General features: G+C 41.2%; 2 protein-coding genes across 9 annotated transcripts in view; one reads left to right on the top strand and one right to left on the bottom strand.

Moving 5' to 3' along the window:
* Window positions 1-245: 245 nt before the first annotated feature.
* On the bottom strand, window positions 246-12,939 carry LOC131445049 (sushi domain-containing protein 4-like). Of its 3 annotated transcripts, none has more exons than XM_058615830.1 (11): window positions 12,819-12,939; window positions 5,677-5,818; window positions 4,701-4,928; window positions 4,414-4,605; window positions 3,996-4,187; window positions 3,652-3,846; window positions 3,336-3,527; window positions 2,744-2,938; window positions 2,526-2,658; window positions 2,048-2,436; window positions 246-1,602 (listed from the first exon to the last, which is right to left on the bottom strand). In XM_058615830.1, exons 2-11 carry the CDS (start codon window positions 5,792-5,794, stop codon window positions 1,577-1,579), a joined length of 1,860 nt encoding a protein of 619 aa, XP_058471813.1. In that variant the 5' UTR covers window positions 5,795-5,818; window positions 12,819-12,939; the 3' UTR covers window positions 246-1,576. The 3 variants fall into 3 exon arrangements, with proteins under 3 accessions (XP_058471813.1, XP_058471812.1, XP_058471814.1); XM_058615829.1 differs by lacking the exon at window positions 12,819-12,939 and adding an exon at window positions 6,304-6,424; XM_058615831.1 differs by lacking the exon at window positions 12,819-12,939 and adding an exon at window positions 6,304-6,424 and having other exon boundaries at window positions 4,737-4,928.
* The window catches only part of fsip1 (fibrous sheath interacting protein 1), a 27,872-nt gene continuing 20,602 nt past the window's right edge, over window positions 6,602-13,871 (top strand). For 4 of the 6 annotated variants that reach the window (XM_058615835.1, XM_058615834.1, XM_058615832.1 and 1 more), the window contains exons 1-8: window positions 6,602-6,823; window positions 6,914-6,968; window positions 7,337-7,506; window positions 7,592-7,673; window positions 7,749-7,841; window positions 8,461-8,585; window positions 8,832-8,951; window positions 10,987-11,148. In XM_058615835.1, the coding sequence (XP_058471818.1) occupies window positions 6,662-6,823; window positions 6,914-6,968; window positions 7,337-7,506; window positions 7,592-7,673; window positions 7,749-7,841; window positions 8,461-8,585; window positions 8,832-8,951; window positions 10,987-11,148 (969 nt within the window). In that variant the 5' untranslated portion in view covers window positions 6,602-6,661. The remainder of the gene's footprint in view (window positions 6,824-6,913; window positions 6,969-7,336; window positions 7,507-7,591; window positions 7,674-7,748; window positions 7,842-8,460; window positions 8,586-8,831; window positions 8,952-10,986; window positions 11,149-13,871) is intronic. The other 2 variants (XM_058615837.1, XM_058615833.1) reach the window with 1 other exon arrangement.

Genomic DNA, 13,871 nt, shown 5'->3' with positions numbered 1-13,871 from the left:
TGTCCGCATGGCGAATGACAGCGTCGTTTGCTTTGATCAGTCGTGATCCTTAAATCTGTACAAAAAAAGAGTCACTGTGCTCCCAGAAAACATTGAAGTCATTCCACGTACTTACCCAATCCTGTAAATAATGACGCAAACCTAAACAATTGATTATTTTATGACTGAATACATATTTTTGTAGCACTGTTTAATGTCATTTTGAGCATTCTGGTGAGCACAAAAAACAGCATACAGGCAATTCGAACATCTCAAATGATATTTAATCAAATGATCACATACAGAGCAAACTTAATTTAATTTTTTTTTTCATATATTAAAATACCATCTTCACAATAAAGGAAAAAATACACTTCTCAGCCCTAAAGTAAACTAAGTGGACAGTAAAAACAAAGAGAACACTGACGTTACACTAAGCTATACGCATAATTATTTTTGTGTCGATCTCCCCGGCAACTTTTACAGTGTCACATATAACGTGCCTGCAGTAGAATCTTAAAATGAAGCAGCAAAGTTAAAAAAAAAAAAAAGAAAAAAAAGAAGACCTTCTTTTACGTTTTCCAAGAGCTTTGGAAGAACCAAAATAAGCCATGGCTGATCAACAGCAGTCTGGACACAAATAAATAAAACACACATTTTCGTTTCCTTAAAACAGGAGTTTCGGAGCAGCCTGAATAAATTAAGACGATAATATTTTCCAGTGTACAAGTGATGTGTCTGCAAAACACACATGGTCACTAAGCAGTGGAGGCGTTTCACTGACATTCTTTAAGTTCCTTATGGTACATATTACGGACTCCTGTGCATAGAAGTGGAAAGCTAAGGCCATTTTAGAGGAGAGGGTATGAAGAGTGCTCGGGACGACATATGTGAAATACAGGCCCCCGCCCAAAAACAAATTGATCACAAATTGTTTGCCCTCAATGGCAGAAAAAAGACTCAGAGAAAAGCAGAGTGATCTTTCCAGCAAACAAGAGGCCTTATACTGTACAACGACATGGTGGATTGGTGCGAGTCATTATTAATAACTTTTAAATAACGATGTATAGTCACGTCACAAAAAATATAATGCATCTACAGTATGTGGACAGCAATCTAGGTTACCTGGCGTTCATGCATCTTTTCTAATATGTCCCAAATGATTAAAGGAAAGCAACCGTAAACAAGATGCAGATGAGATTAATAGCTCACTCAATGAGTTTGCAGCTTTGCTAATCCATTCAAAAACATATATTTTCTTCTAACATTTAGCCTTTACAGACACATTCCTTCAAAGGTTTCTTTTTTTTTTTACTCTACATTTTCAAACTGAGCTTCAGACGCTAGACATACGTGAGCAATGTAGGAATCCCTATGGAAAATTTAAGCACGTATCTACATGAGAATCCCTTCTCTGTTCTGCTTTCGGGATGGCGAGAGAAAACCGTTCCTCTATGTGACCCACAGCTTCACCCGGAGCCTCTTCAGCCAGGCTGGTCTGTGTCGACTGTCTTGTGTTGACAAACTGGTGAGAGGCATGCCACTCACCCCGTGCAGCTCTGGTTGTCTAAGGTAAGTCCACAGGTTGCAGCACGATTCAAGCCTCCTTCAGTAATGGCGTATCTGTGGAAAACAGATCATTATATTTGGCATGTCATCGGAGATTAAGTAAACATCCATCTATCGTCTACCGCTTTATTGTCCACATGAGGGTGCCAAATCACAGTTGACATAGGGCAAAAGGTCGCCAATCCATCACACCTACGGTCAATTTAGATTGTCCAATTTGCCTAATCCTAATCCTAAAATGAATTATTTTTATAGTCTGTTACTGTTGTCCTGTCATCTCATCTCATCATGTGATAAATCTCCTCCGCTATTGTAATGACAGGTGAAAATGTATGTATGTATATGTGCATGTAAACAGTGTAACGCCGGGTGTAGATGCATCTTATTTCCGTGTTTTGGAAACTTTGGCAACCAATGCACTCAGACGTTTTGAAGTGGAATTAAATGCTAAAGGTCACTGTTCTACATCTTTTATATAAACATCACTTTTAAGGTTTACCATCAGGGAAGTCCATTTCAGAGTCCAGAGAAAGGCTGTGTTGGTCACTGCCTGCAGACGTCCTTCTTTGCGAGGACGAGGGAGCGGTAGCGCCTGCATTCTCCAAACCCCAGGTGGGTGAAGGAGATGAGGAGGATGAGGACGGTGGTATAGGGTGGACCACAGTCATCTCGGAATGCTGCTGTTTCAGGGAAGAAGGCCTAGAGGGGCCAGCCTCTGGCGCTGTGGCATGCTGACCCTCACACAGCACTATCTGGACTCGAGACTCAGAGGTGGGCGCTGAAGTTGAGGTGCCGGTATTGCTTACAGCCTCCTCATATGAGGGCAGGGTCACCTGGACTCCTTCCACCATGATGGACACGGGCTGGCCAGATACACCCGGATCACGTCTATGTGTGAAAGGACCAGAGTGACATTTAAATCTCGCAATTTCCAAGATTTTTTAATTACAGGATGCTGGGTGTGGAAAAAAGCTCACCGGTGCAGGGACTTGAACTTTGGCTGTAAAAGTACAAACAACACCACGAGGAGCAGGATGAGGGCAACCGAGCTGGCTGTGGATGCCACTATGGACAATGCGGGCATCCCCAGGGGTAAAGCTGTATCACGGCCTGTAGGACAAATGACTGATTATCTATATGGAACGTTGTAATGATTCATTTCAAAGTTCAAATGTTATCATCTAATCTTAATTACCTTGCTTCATTAGGCAGCTGAGCTTCATTTGGCTGTCCCACTCCCCATATTGACAGGTAAGGTATTTATAATCACCCTTCAGAATATAACCTTCTTCACAGAAATATTCAATCACAATGCCGTGAGACAGTCTTTGGCAAGGGGAGGGGTGGCAGGTGTAGCCCCCGTTCTCGGGCTCAAACGGAGGCCGACATACTGTTCATAAGAAAAAACATAGACAGGAATGGGGCTATGTTAGTGTTGTAAGTTCAAATTTAAGATCAGTCATCAACTGAGTCCACAGACCAACCAGAAAATTCACAAAAATGACCCAAATGCTTACCAGAAGACAGCACGAAACAGTATTTTAAGCTTTTATCTACTCCCTCCTGGACGACTGTGATGCTCTGTTTTTGTCTGTCTGTTAATCACATGACTGGTTGTTTTTGACAGGCTTCATACGTGTGTGTGTGCTTATGTCGGTCAAATTCTGTGATCCTTTGTATTTGGATTAGAATGATTCGACTGAAAGTTGGTTTTATACATTAACAAGCTGAACTGAAACAATTAGAATGACATACACAGACATATTTGAAGGGGTTTTTGCTCGTACCGTCACTCCGTATGCAGCGGGGAGGTTCAGAGGACCAGTGCCCTTGTGCGCCGCAGGTAAGAATGCTGGGACCGTCCAGCAGGTAACCTGGGTCACAGTCGTACTGTAGAACCGTGCCCACGGGGAACAAGTTCCTGTTGGTTTCTGTCAGATTAGTTGAGCTATGCTGCACCATGGAGGGTCTTATACAACCTTAGAAGGGGACAACATTCAAAAGGTTTATGCCTTCAATAGCAAACACAGGCTTAATTCAAATATGGACTGAACATGTCATAAAATGACTTACTGAATAGTACGTAAAAAGTACTATCTTTACCTTGCTCCACGAGGCAGCTGACTGGCATTAGGTTGTCCCATTTTCCAAACTGACACGTATGGAATTTATAATCTCCCTTCAGAATGTAGCCTTCGTCACAGTAATATTGAATAATGGTGCCGTGGGAAAGTCTTGAGCATGGTGAGGGGTGACAGGTGTAGCCTCCGTTCTCTGGCTCATATGGAGGCTGGCATACTGTCCACGGCAAGAAAAAACAATGCATATAAACACAGGGAGAACATAAATACGATAGGTTTGGAATTCTTATTATTAGCAATAACAACTAAATAAAAAAACAAGTTGTCTATGATGTGATGCAGACACAGTATGAGCTTCGTCTTTACCGTCACTGTGAATACACAGAGGGGGTTCAGAGGACCACTGTCCAAGTGTGGTGCAGGTAATGATACTGGGGCCAGCTGGCAGGTAACCCGGGTCACAGTCGTACTGTAGAACTGTGCCCACTGGGAACAAGCTTCTGTTGGTGTCCGTAAGATTTGTTGAGCTATGCTGCACCATGGAGGGTCTTATACAACCTTAAAAAACATTAAGAACAGATAGTATCTGTTTATTATTTGCCTGTAGCTACAGCCACTGTTGCAATAACATCATAACAAATCATAGTAGACAACGAGTGAAAGAAATAGAAACTCATTTAACAAAACTAAATATACATCATCAAGTATTAGTTTGTTGACAGGAGGATATTTAAGACCAATTCATAAACTTGTGGATAGACCTGAGTTGTGAGGACTGACCAACCTTGGCTTATGCAGTTGGTCTGCATTGGACCATCCCATTGTCCATCCTGACAGGTCAGGTAGTTATCTTCTCCATCGAGAATGAAGCCCTTATTACAGAAGAACTCTATCACAGAGCCGTGAGAAAACATACGACAAGGAGATGGGTGGCAAGTGTAGCCCCCATTCTCAGGTTTGGTGAGGGGTAGACATGCTGATGAAGGAATAACACACAATGTACAGTATTAAAAACCAGGCTTTTCCTTGTGTGAGAGCACAACATTCAATTAGACTGAAGATTTATGTTACAGGTCAGAAAAGACAGCAGTGGACTGAATATCGTACCGCCACTGCGTATACAGTGAGGCGGTTCAGAGGTCCAGCGTCCCAGCGTGGTGCAGGTGAGGATGCTGGGTCCATCTGGCAGGTAACCAGGGTCACAGCTGTACCGCAGTACTGTGCCCACAGGGAACAAACCCCTGTTGTTTTCTGTGAGGTTTACCCAGCTGTTCTGGACCATGTATGGCCTCACACATCCTGAGAGAAGACCAGAGAAGACACAATTCTGTGAATCTCATGGAGTTTTTTTTTTCCAAGCACAATTAAAGATACAAATATTTCAAAATATTTTGAGGATGGCTTGACACAAGATTCTTAGTGACGCACCAATAACATTGATAGTTAAAGACCCATGGTTGTTAGCAGAGAGAGAGAAAGCGAGGGGGTGTCGATCTGTTGTCACACTTTAAATAACAGCTCATGATTGTTGAGTAGCGTATACAACTAAAAAAAACTGGAATACAATGCGACATTGTGAAAAAGACTGGAAATCTTTAGTAATATATGTAGCTGCAGCTCTGCTGTGACAAAGTGAGAAATAAATTTGCTCATACAGAATCCCTCTGCCTGTATCATTTGTGAAATGATGTCTTCTAATTAATTAGTTGTTGTGTTTTACCCTTTAGGGCCACCGTATAACCATAAGTACAGAATGTCTGCAATTAATCATGATGAAGAAAAATAATACAATAATACAATAATACAATGTCATTACTGGTTTTGCCACATTGATTTTTTTTGTGTTTTCTGCTATTTCAAATGTGTAAAAGCTGCAGTGTGTTGTTTCCCTCTTCCCCTTGTCCATCAAATGAGTTAAATACCATCATAAAGTAGAATAACTGCCAGGACTCCCTGACCTATTTGGTTTATGTCCTTGCAAGCCCATTTAATATTGCTTGATGTGCACAGAAAATACAAAGCACACATAACCCACAACGTCTCTTACCTGATCCACTCCCAGTAGACACAAAGGTCAATCCCAGCAACAACAAAAACAACTGTTCAGTGGCAGAGGAGTGGGTCATAAATGATTTTGATATTGACTCTGTCATTCCATTGCACATCTTCCCCTGCAGAGTCTATTCAACCTGGTGAGATGGGGGAAAAACAGGTTATTAGGTAGGCACACATTGCATACATGCAGAGGCTACGAGGTGTGTGAATAGTGGAATGACAGAACTGGAAGAAAATAACAATAATGGTATTATTATCATTTAGCAGGCTATTGTCGATTGGACACTCCCTTCAGACTCAATTTTGGCAAATCAGTCACTGTAGCTAATATTTATATTTACATATCACACACGGTTCGTCTTACGTTTGTTCTTTCGTGGCTACACACACCCATTCTCACCTCTCCCTTACGAGCAGTGACAGCGCTGCAGATAACAAGGCCAAAAACAAAACATGCTAAAGTATACCTGATAAACAGTGCTGGTAATTACTAGCCAACAACTGCGCAACCGATGTTATTTAGCGGAACAAACGCAGACTGGTGTCCAGCGTTCGAACAGTTACCCTTAGCTTGCTAACGCTAGCTAGACATTATAAATTGCTCGTTAACGTTACCTACCGCAAAACACGGCCTTGCAACCTTCCCCTCTGCGTTCGTACACTTATATGAGCAATATGTCAGCCACAGCGATGACATTTAAAGATACAGCGGAAGCAGTAAACATATCATTTAACGAGCTACAGCTGACCGCTAGCCAGCTAGCTCCCTAACGGCTAACTTGTTGTCACCTACAACAAAATGCTAACTAGCGGCATCGATTGAAGCTGCTCAGCTGAGGAGCCCCGCAGCCATAGTAACCAACATCCGGAAGTGTTTGCGTCCATGGTTACCAAACATTCGGCGGAAACGGAGGAATATTTTTCATTCAGCGGTCCGCTATTTAATAACAGTTGTGTATTTATAGGAACATCACAGGATGGAAATTATCAGAGGGAGTTTAGATGACATTTCCCGACCTGCATCGGGTGAGCACACATGTAGCCGAGTGTCCAGCGTGTCTTTGACTCATAGTGACAGAGTCTGTCCTACAACTCCCTTTGCCCTTGTTGTTTTGAGCAACGATGCTGCAGATATTCAGGTAATTGTGCAAACATTGTTCACTTGCAGAACAAAACTCGAGGCCGAGCCTGACAGCCAGTATTCATTTTAGAAAACACATTTCTTGTAGATCCAGAGCAGCTGTGAGGAAACAATCAGTTCTTCAGCCAGTGGTCCTGACCAAGGTATGTGTCATAGTATACACTCACTGACCATTTTATTAGGTACACAGGGCACCTAATAACCCAGGGTGGTCTCCTGCAGTGTTTGACATGTTGTGCATTCAGAGATGATCTGCATATCTTGGTTGTAAGGAGTCGTTATTTGATTTCTTCGATTTCTTCTTGTATGCATGTGAAGAAAGAATTGACCCAGCACTCTATGAATATGCCTCACCTGGGAATCTTTGCCTCTTGTGCCCGAGTTCAATTTTCCTCACAAAGATCAATATTATCCATCATCCCCAGACGTAAACCCTGATTATTAATATATAATTGTCCTGATATTAAGTTAGCTCACACTGTACAAAACCCCCTGTTTGCACTTCTTTTAGGTCAGAGTCACGTTGGCGTTATGGATGAAGAGAGGGAAGGCTTAGAACTTCAAAGAGCCATTAATGAAATGAAACATCTCGATGAAATACTGTCAGAAAGGATCTTCAAAGAAAAAGAAGCCAAACGTGAAAGAAAAGAACTTCAAACAAAACTCTGGCAAGAACTCCTGGTAGATGCAGTCTTTGTGCTTTGCCTAGTGCTGTTAATAACATTATTATTGTGGTGTGATCTTGTAATGGAGTGCTTTTCTGCAGCAGAATAAGCCCGACGGTCACTCTGAAAGTGCTCAGGAAGCTTTGAACACAAGATTGTTTTTAGCTCTGGAGGTACCCAGTGGTAAGCATAAACAACAGATGAGAAACAAGGTCGAAGTGTAGAACATGTCCGGAGTGTGTTTTTTTATCTCAAAAGGAACAGAAGAAGATGAGGACGACTTTGTACCCGTCTTTGAAACACAGGTTCCTGACTGTGATCAAGACACACACGGCCAACCTGTGGAGCAAAGTGAGTCAATGAAAATGAACATGACAGAAAACACAGCACACATGTATCACATTTCCCATTCGGTCATTTTTGGATTGATGCTCTCACTTGTACTGTTGAGATTTTGCACTTGATGGCGCCATGTGCTCAGGAAACTTAAGGTTGTTGTTTTGTTTCTGTTGGCTGGTGCAGATATGCAGTATAATATAAGTATAGTTTTCTTGAGGTGAATGCATAACACTGTATCTACATGCATTTTTAATTTTGCAAGGTAATATGCAACATAATTACCACTGATTTTCTTGTTTCCTGATCAAAATCTTGCGGCCTGGTCAAATGAAATGCATTTCTCTGTTCAAATACACAATCATCAGGGCTTTAACCTATTCTAGTCAAATGATACCCACTTCTCCACCACTCTTACACCTTATAGCAGTAAATAAATTGGTTATATTTCAACTTGTTTCAGAATTATTTAGGGCAACTGCTGAATCTTTAATCAGATGACAGAAACTAAGAAGAAATGGCTTGAAACATGTGGTTTTTAAGTTTCTTCATCAAATGTTATTCCTAAATCTTCCATGTGCTTTTCCCCATAATGTTTATCCATTGGAATCTAAAGTTGTGCCTTTTCTGACAGACGAGTGGAGTCCAGACAACTCAGAAGAATCACTTGAGACTGGAGAGGAGCAATTTGAAAACAGCCACTGCGGAGCTTCCAGAGGCAAGAAAAGACAGAAGGACTTTGTCAAGAGAAACATTGAGGTATGTTAAAGTTCACGTGGGGGGGGGGGGGGCAAATGCAGCGCTCGGGTATATCACATGACTTAGAGCAAGTCTCCTCACTGTTTGTTTTTCCATTGAGGAAAATATTTGTCTTGTTCAAGAGACAGTCATATTCTAAACCTTTGACACAAGTCAAACAAATGTAGTTTTTCAATTTTTTTACAATTTTATAATTATTTCTTGTTTCCCCCCCCCCCCCCTCCTACATTTTGGTTAATGCAATAGTTAGCAAGTGGCGATGGCAGGCAAATGCTTTTAACCCAGGCAGAGAAACAACGCCTGGCTGAGCTCCTGCGACAAATCGATGAAGAGGAAGAGGACAGTGCCAGAGACGGTGACGGCGAGGTAGGCTGATATGAAGGTCTCTCTTAGTCAAGGTCCTTAATACTGCTCTCTGAAATCCACATGTCTTCTGGTGAGCAGCAGTATTGTTGTTGGTCTCATCCCCAACATCTGCTATCAACATAAAAATGTCTTCTTCTTTTTTGTTCATATTTGTCAACCTCTGTGACATTATCTAACATTTGGCCTTTGAATGATGTTATTGAAGACATTTTTCAAATAACTCTGCCATACTTTGGCCCATAGACAAGCCAACGTTGGGTCAGGCTGGTCTGATATCTATGTTTTGGCGACTGCCTGGCTGCGGAGTATTTCAGATCGTGAACCACATGTGTAAGGGCCATATGCAGTTCCTGGAAGGATCATTTTCACAATCATGTTTTTTTTCTAGGAAATTCTGAATTCTGAATTCAGACGGGGTGAGGTCAGTGTGGAAGTGAGAGGCAGCATGTTTACCTTTTACATACGGTTCCATTTAGCTTGAGCCTGACAGCTTCTTCTTTCTCCATAATATGACCTTTAGAACAACACTTGAGTAATTTTGGTGGCCGATACCAAACTGACAGGAGTGCAGATGGTCTTGTTTTTGTTTTGTTTTTGTTTTTTTTAATTGGCCAGAGGAACACTTCCTGTTATTGCGAGATATGCTATTATGAATGGTCATGAAGGATCCAGCACATTATTTATTTCACCAGGACTTTGGCGGTCATGTGTCTTCAGTTCCGAGGTCTTCACCCAATTCTTGGCAAGATTCCCTAGGACACATGCGCCACAACTCGCTGCTCACTGTTTGCTTCACACACTTGTCGGATGTTGCTGACACACATCCTAACAAGCTGTAGAGATTTGTTTGGTTCTGTTAACCCGAGGCAATCAGTCAACGATAGCAGTCAGTACTTGTGGCACATTTATGGGGCTTCAGTCACGGAGCACTAACATCTGATTCTTCACCACATGCTCAGGCTGAAACTTTATGGAGGAAAGAACAATCTTACTGGGATTTCGGTACAACCATTAAATGATTCTTGGAAGACTGAACTGATTGAGAGTTATTCAAGTGTCCAGAAAGGCTATGTTGCAGTGTACCTTGTTTAATTCCATCATACACCCCCTTGTTTCCTGTCTGTTCTTCACTATGGACCATCCAGTATTTGTTTCAACATGAACAGAAACAATGTAACATTAGTGGCATGCTCTGTCAGGCAATACTATCAGACCAAAATCACTTCCTGTGTGCAGTGTGGAAATGTTGCCAGGCAACACAAGATCTAAACACTGCTATAGTGGGAGACACAGAGAGAGTCTTGATAGGCTTAATTAACATAGTGTGAACTCATTTGACAATGGTTTGAATTTAAACGTCATGTGTTACGCAAAAGTTACGCACTACAGCTTTAAGTTATATTGCATTATTTTGTTGTTATTTTTCATTTGCGCTCTCCTCGTTGATATAAACCCAATCGGTGCACGCCATGTCTCGTGTGAGCAGGGTGATTGTGTTTGCACAGTAGTTCAACAATTAATGTAACATGTAATAGCTGTCATTACTGCACCTACTCAGAGTAGAGCAAAGGACTTTGACAAATGTCAGACTCAGATTGAGGTCATCTGCAAGTCCAAGTAAAAAAAAAAAAACATTGGCAGTGTTAAAATATCACAGCAAACACAAATCACTATCATAAGAATTTGTAGGTATCATCGCTCCACCCTGTTAATAATAATAATCCTTATATTTCCTGTTTGCGTTTGCCAAGAAGCTTTTACTTCCCCATGTTAGTGTTCAAAGGTTACAGCTGTGTTTTTAGATCTGTGATTGTCTTTGGCATGACTGACCGACTGTAAAAATCTCCTCTCACCACTGGGCTGTGATGAGCTCACGACCCGTCCAGTGTTTGTGGAAGAGCTCAGTTAACCCAGAGGTGAATACAAAGGGTTCCAACTTGCCGAATAAGTATTTACAGTTTGTCCGTCCCCCATTAGGGTTACCATAAAATGAAGCGGTGGACTGAGACTTCTCTAACTGATGCTTTTCTTCCAGGAGGACATGTGGGCTGTGTCAGTCTTGACAAGACAAGGTTACACCCCAGAGCCTTCTGACCTAGAACAGCTGATTGACATTGACTCCAAAATGCGCCTCCTCCTCCCCGATGAAGGATTTCACTCGGTGCAAAGTTCCTACACAAACATAAGCACGATCCAGGTATGTGTTCAGTAGCACTGCTACACTGTCACAGAGCATTTCGGCTGCTTTCTTCCATTACTATGTATAAACACAAGCATAGTATATACAGAGGCTATAAGAACCTTATCTTTTTTGTTAATCTGATGAAAGGTTTCTTTCATTTTCACCAACATATAAACACAGCTGAGTACTCAGAATGTTTAAAATTGGTGTAATTTGGAAATACGTCACAGTTCAAAGTTCACTTGGCTCGTTTTTATGAAGAAAAAGAACAGAAAACAGTCTATTTTGTGACTTCTGCACAATTATTGCTACTTTATATCGCTACTTAAAATAACTTTGACTCAACAACGATCAAAATTGCAGTTGTGATTAGCAAATCGCAAAAAAAAGGCTGCAATTTAATTATTCACCACTTGATTGTTGTGTGTTGACTGCACATTTTTTAAAAATGTAATACATAGACATTGGAAACAATTCTTATTTTTAAGGTCTGGTGCTCAAAATGTAGGGAGGTTTCATCAGTTTCCTCTTTCAGCCACATTAGAAGTGGGGATTCTGTTGGTTGCAATACACAGCTTGACCCCTAGATGTCATTAAATCCTACACACTGATCATGTCATGTGTGGTAATGCTCCAACACATTTTCAATCTATTACACAATAAATATTGAAGTGAAAATCACAATTAGATATTTGTCCCAAATTGTTCAGTCTTACTCTTGTGCATTATTTTGTAAACTTGTGTCAGTGTCTTTCCATTTAAGCAATAGATACATTCATCTATTCATCGTCTATATTGTTTTTTGATATTTCGTCTTTTATCAATAACACATTACGTATCGCTCAGTGTTTCTTCGCCGTGTCTGAGTGATCAATAAATCACTATCACATCAGACAGTGGAGAACCGACTTCTCAGATATTTATAACTAAAAACAATTTCCAGGCCTTGGTCCTGAGCTCTGGCCTGCTCGTAGACGTGAGCTCACCGAGTTATCTCAGGACCGTATCTCGCTGCATTTCAATGCCAGATGGGATGCTCATCATTTGCGTATCCTGTCAATGGAAAGTGATGTTTCTGAAGTAATAAAAACTTTTATAGCTCAGTTTACTGCATAATCCAGGGTGCCATTGTCTACTATCACTGCTGGATATGTACTAGGAAAGACTGCAGTTCTCCTTCAGTGCTGCTGCTGCTGCTGCTGCTGGAGCAGGAAAATGATCTGTGTCATAATAACAGAAATATTTACGTCACCAGCGTAATTATTTCTCCTTCCTACTTCATTTTACTAAAGTCTTCATCGGTTGAGCCTGTTCAATGTGGGTTTTAGCAGGCTGATGTCAATGCAGATATTAGTGAGTAAATTATGTATATGAATATACATACATACATCATTCCTAAATATGAAGATTTGCTGTCAGTTTTTCACATGGGCTATAAAACCACAATGCAGTTACAACATATCACCACTAGGACACGCCAAAGCACCATTCTCATGCCTGAAAGATTGACTTAAATGACTTAAAACACAACAATATGTTTCCACTTTTCAGGCACTTATTTTTTTGTGTGTGGATTTGGCCCGTCTCTCCTTTAGACATGCAAACTTCTCTATTACTCCTTTGTTAGCATCGCATAGGTCGTGTTTTTTTTGCTCTTTCAGAGAAATAAAGTTAGCACAACTTACATAGAAGCTAGCGGAGGCATTTCCGTTTCCGCCGGCATCAGGCCAGTCCGCTCGGCCGTGGGAGGTCTTCGGGCGTAAGATTCTGTGCTCCAGGTTTTTTTTATTTATTTATTTATTTATTTATTTTAAAATCTTTTTATCTATCTGCAAAAACTATGAGCAAAAGTCTACGAGAAAGACGTGTGCGCCCTAAAACCGGAAATACGTCACGTGACCGGCACTCGCTGTAAACGAGTGTGAGAAGTTAACGTTTTTAAACTACATTTGAATGCAGAATACACACGGTAGTCACGTACTGTACAACGTGTAACGCATTTATTAAATGTTTCCATCTTTTTATAAATTATTTTAGACGATGCCTGTCTTCACGTGAGACTGGTGGGGCGGCGCCCTAGCGCCCTCTATGGACGGGCTGCCAATGGTGATATCTGATAATAACAATATTAGTGGATTTTGGACTCTTGGTTAAACCCAACAATCTGATGACCTCACCTTGATTTCTGGGAAACTGTGTTTCACTGCCTCTCTGATGGATTGATCAATCGAAATGACTATTGGCAGACTCAGGGTGGGGGATTGCGGAGAATATGATTGATTGTGTTGTGCAATCAATTTCACTGAGAATGGACTGAGCCTCCTCATTATGTGCAAAGGTACAGTCTGTAATCTCGAGGGAAAATGTTTGTTGTACAGTTGTAGAGGCTGAAGTGGTGCGACAGTGTCATTCTTTAATAACTCTGACTGTTGCCCTAAGTGAGGCTCTTTTGAAACACTACTCCCCCGTGCAAGACTCTGATGTGCAGTGGACTTTAGTCAGTATTACAAAACCATGATGATATTACTGGACAGCTGGATGTGTTACTCCGTGTAACCTACTTTCCCTCCTTTCCCACCCTTTAATCATCTTGTCTGGTTCAAAGGGTTTGGGAAAAAGTAAAATCCCCCCATCCGTCATCTGCTCCTCATCAGCGCTCAAATGTCTTTTCGAATGATGTAAAATATGAATTTAACAACGACACAACATTTTTGTCAGTAACCTGTTAACACAGCTGT

Source organism: Solea solea, chromosome 18, assembly GCF_958295425.1.
Source record: "Solea solea chromosome 18, fSolSol10.1, whole genome shotgun sequence".
Taxonomy (NCBI): Eukaryota; Metazoa; Chordata; class Actinopteri; order Pleuronectiformes; family Soleidae; genus Solea; species Solea solea.
The sequence above is the reverse complement of the archived record's forward strand: the minus strand, read 5'-3'. Positions and strand labels throughout refer to the sequence as shown.

Bases quoted from the DNA above. Each gene is read 5' to 3' on its own strand.
- LOC131445049 (XM_058615830.1), bottom strand. From the start codon at position 5,794: ATGTGCAATGGAATGACAGAGTCAATATCAAAATCATTTATGACCCAC. The intron at 4,188-4,413 runs GTTGGTCAGTCC...ATGTTTTTTAAG, and splicing joins GACCAACTGCATAAGCCAAG to GTTGTATAAGACCCTCCATG. The intron at 2,659-2,743 runs GTAATTAAGATT...TTTGTCCTACAG, and splicing joins CAGCTGCCTAATGAAGCAAG to GCCGTGATACAGCTTTACCC.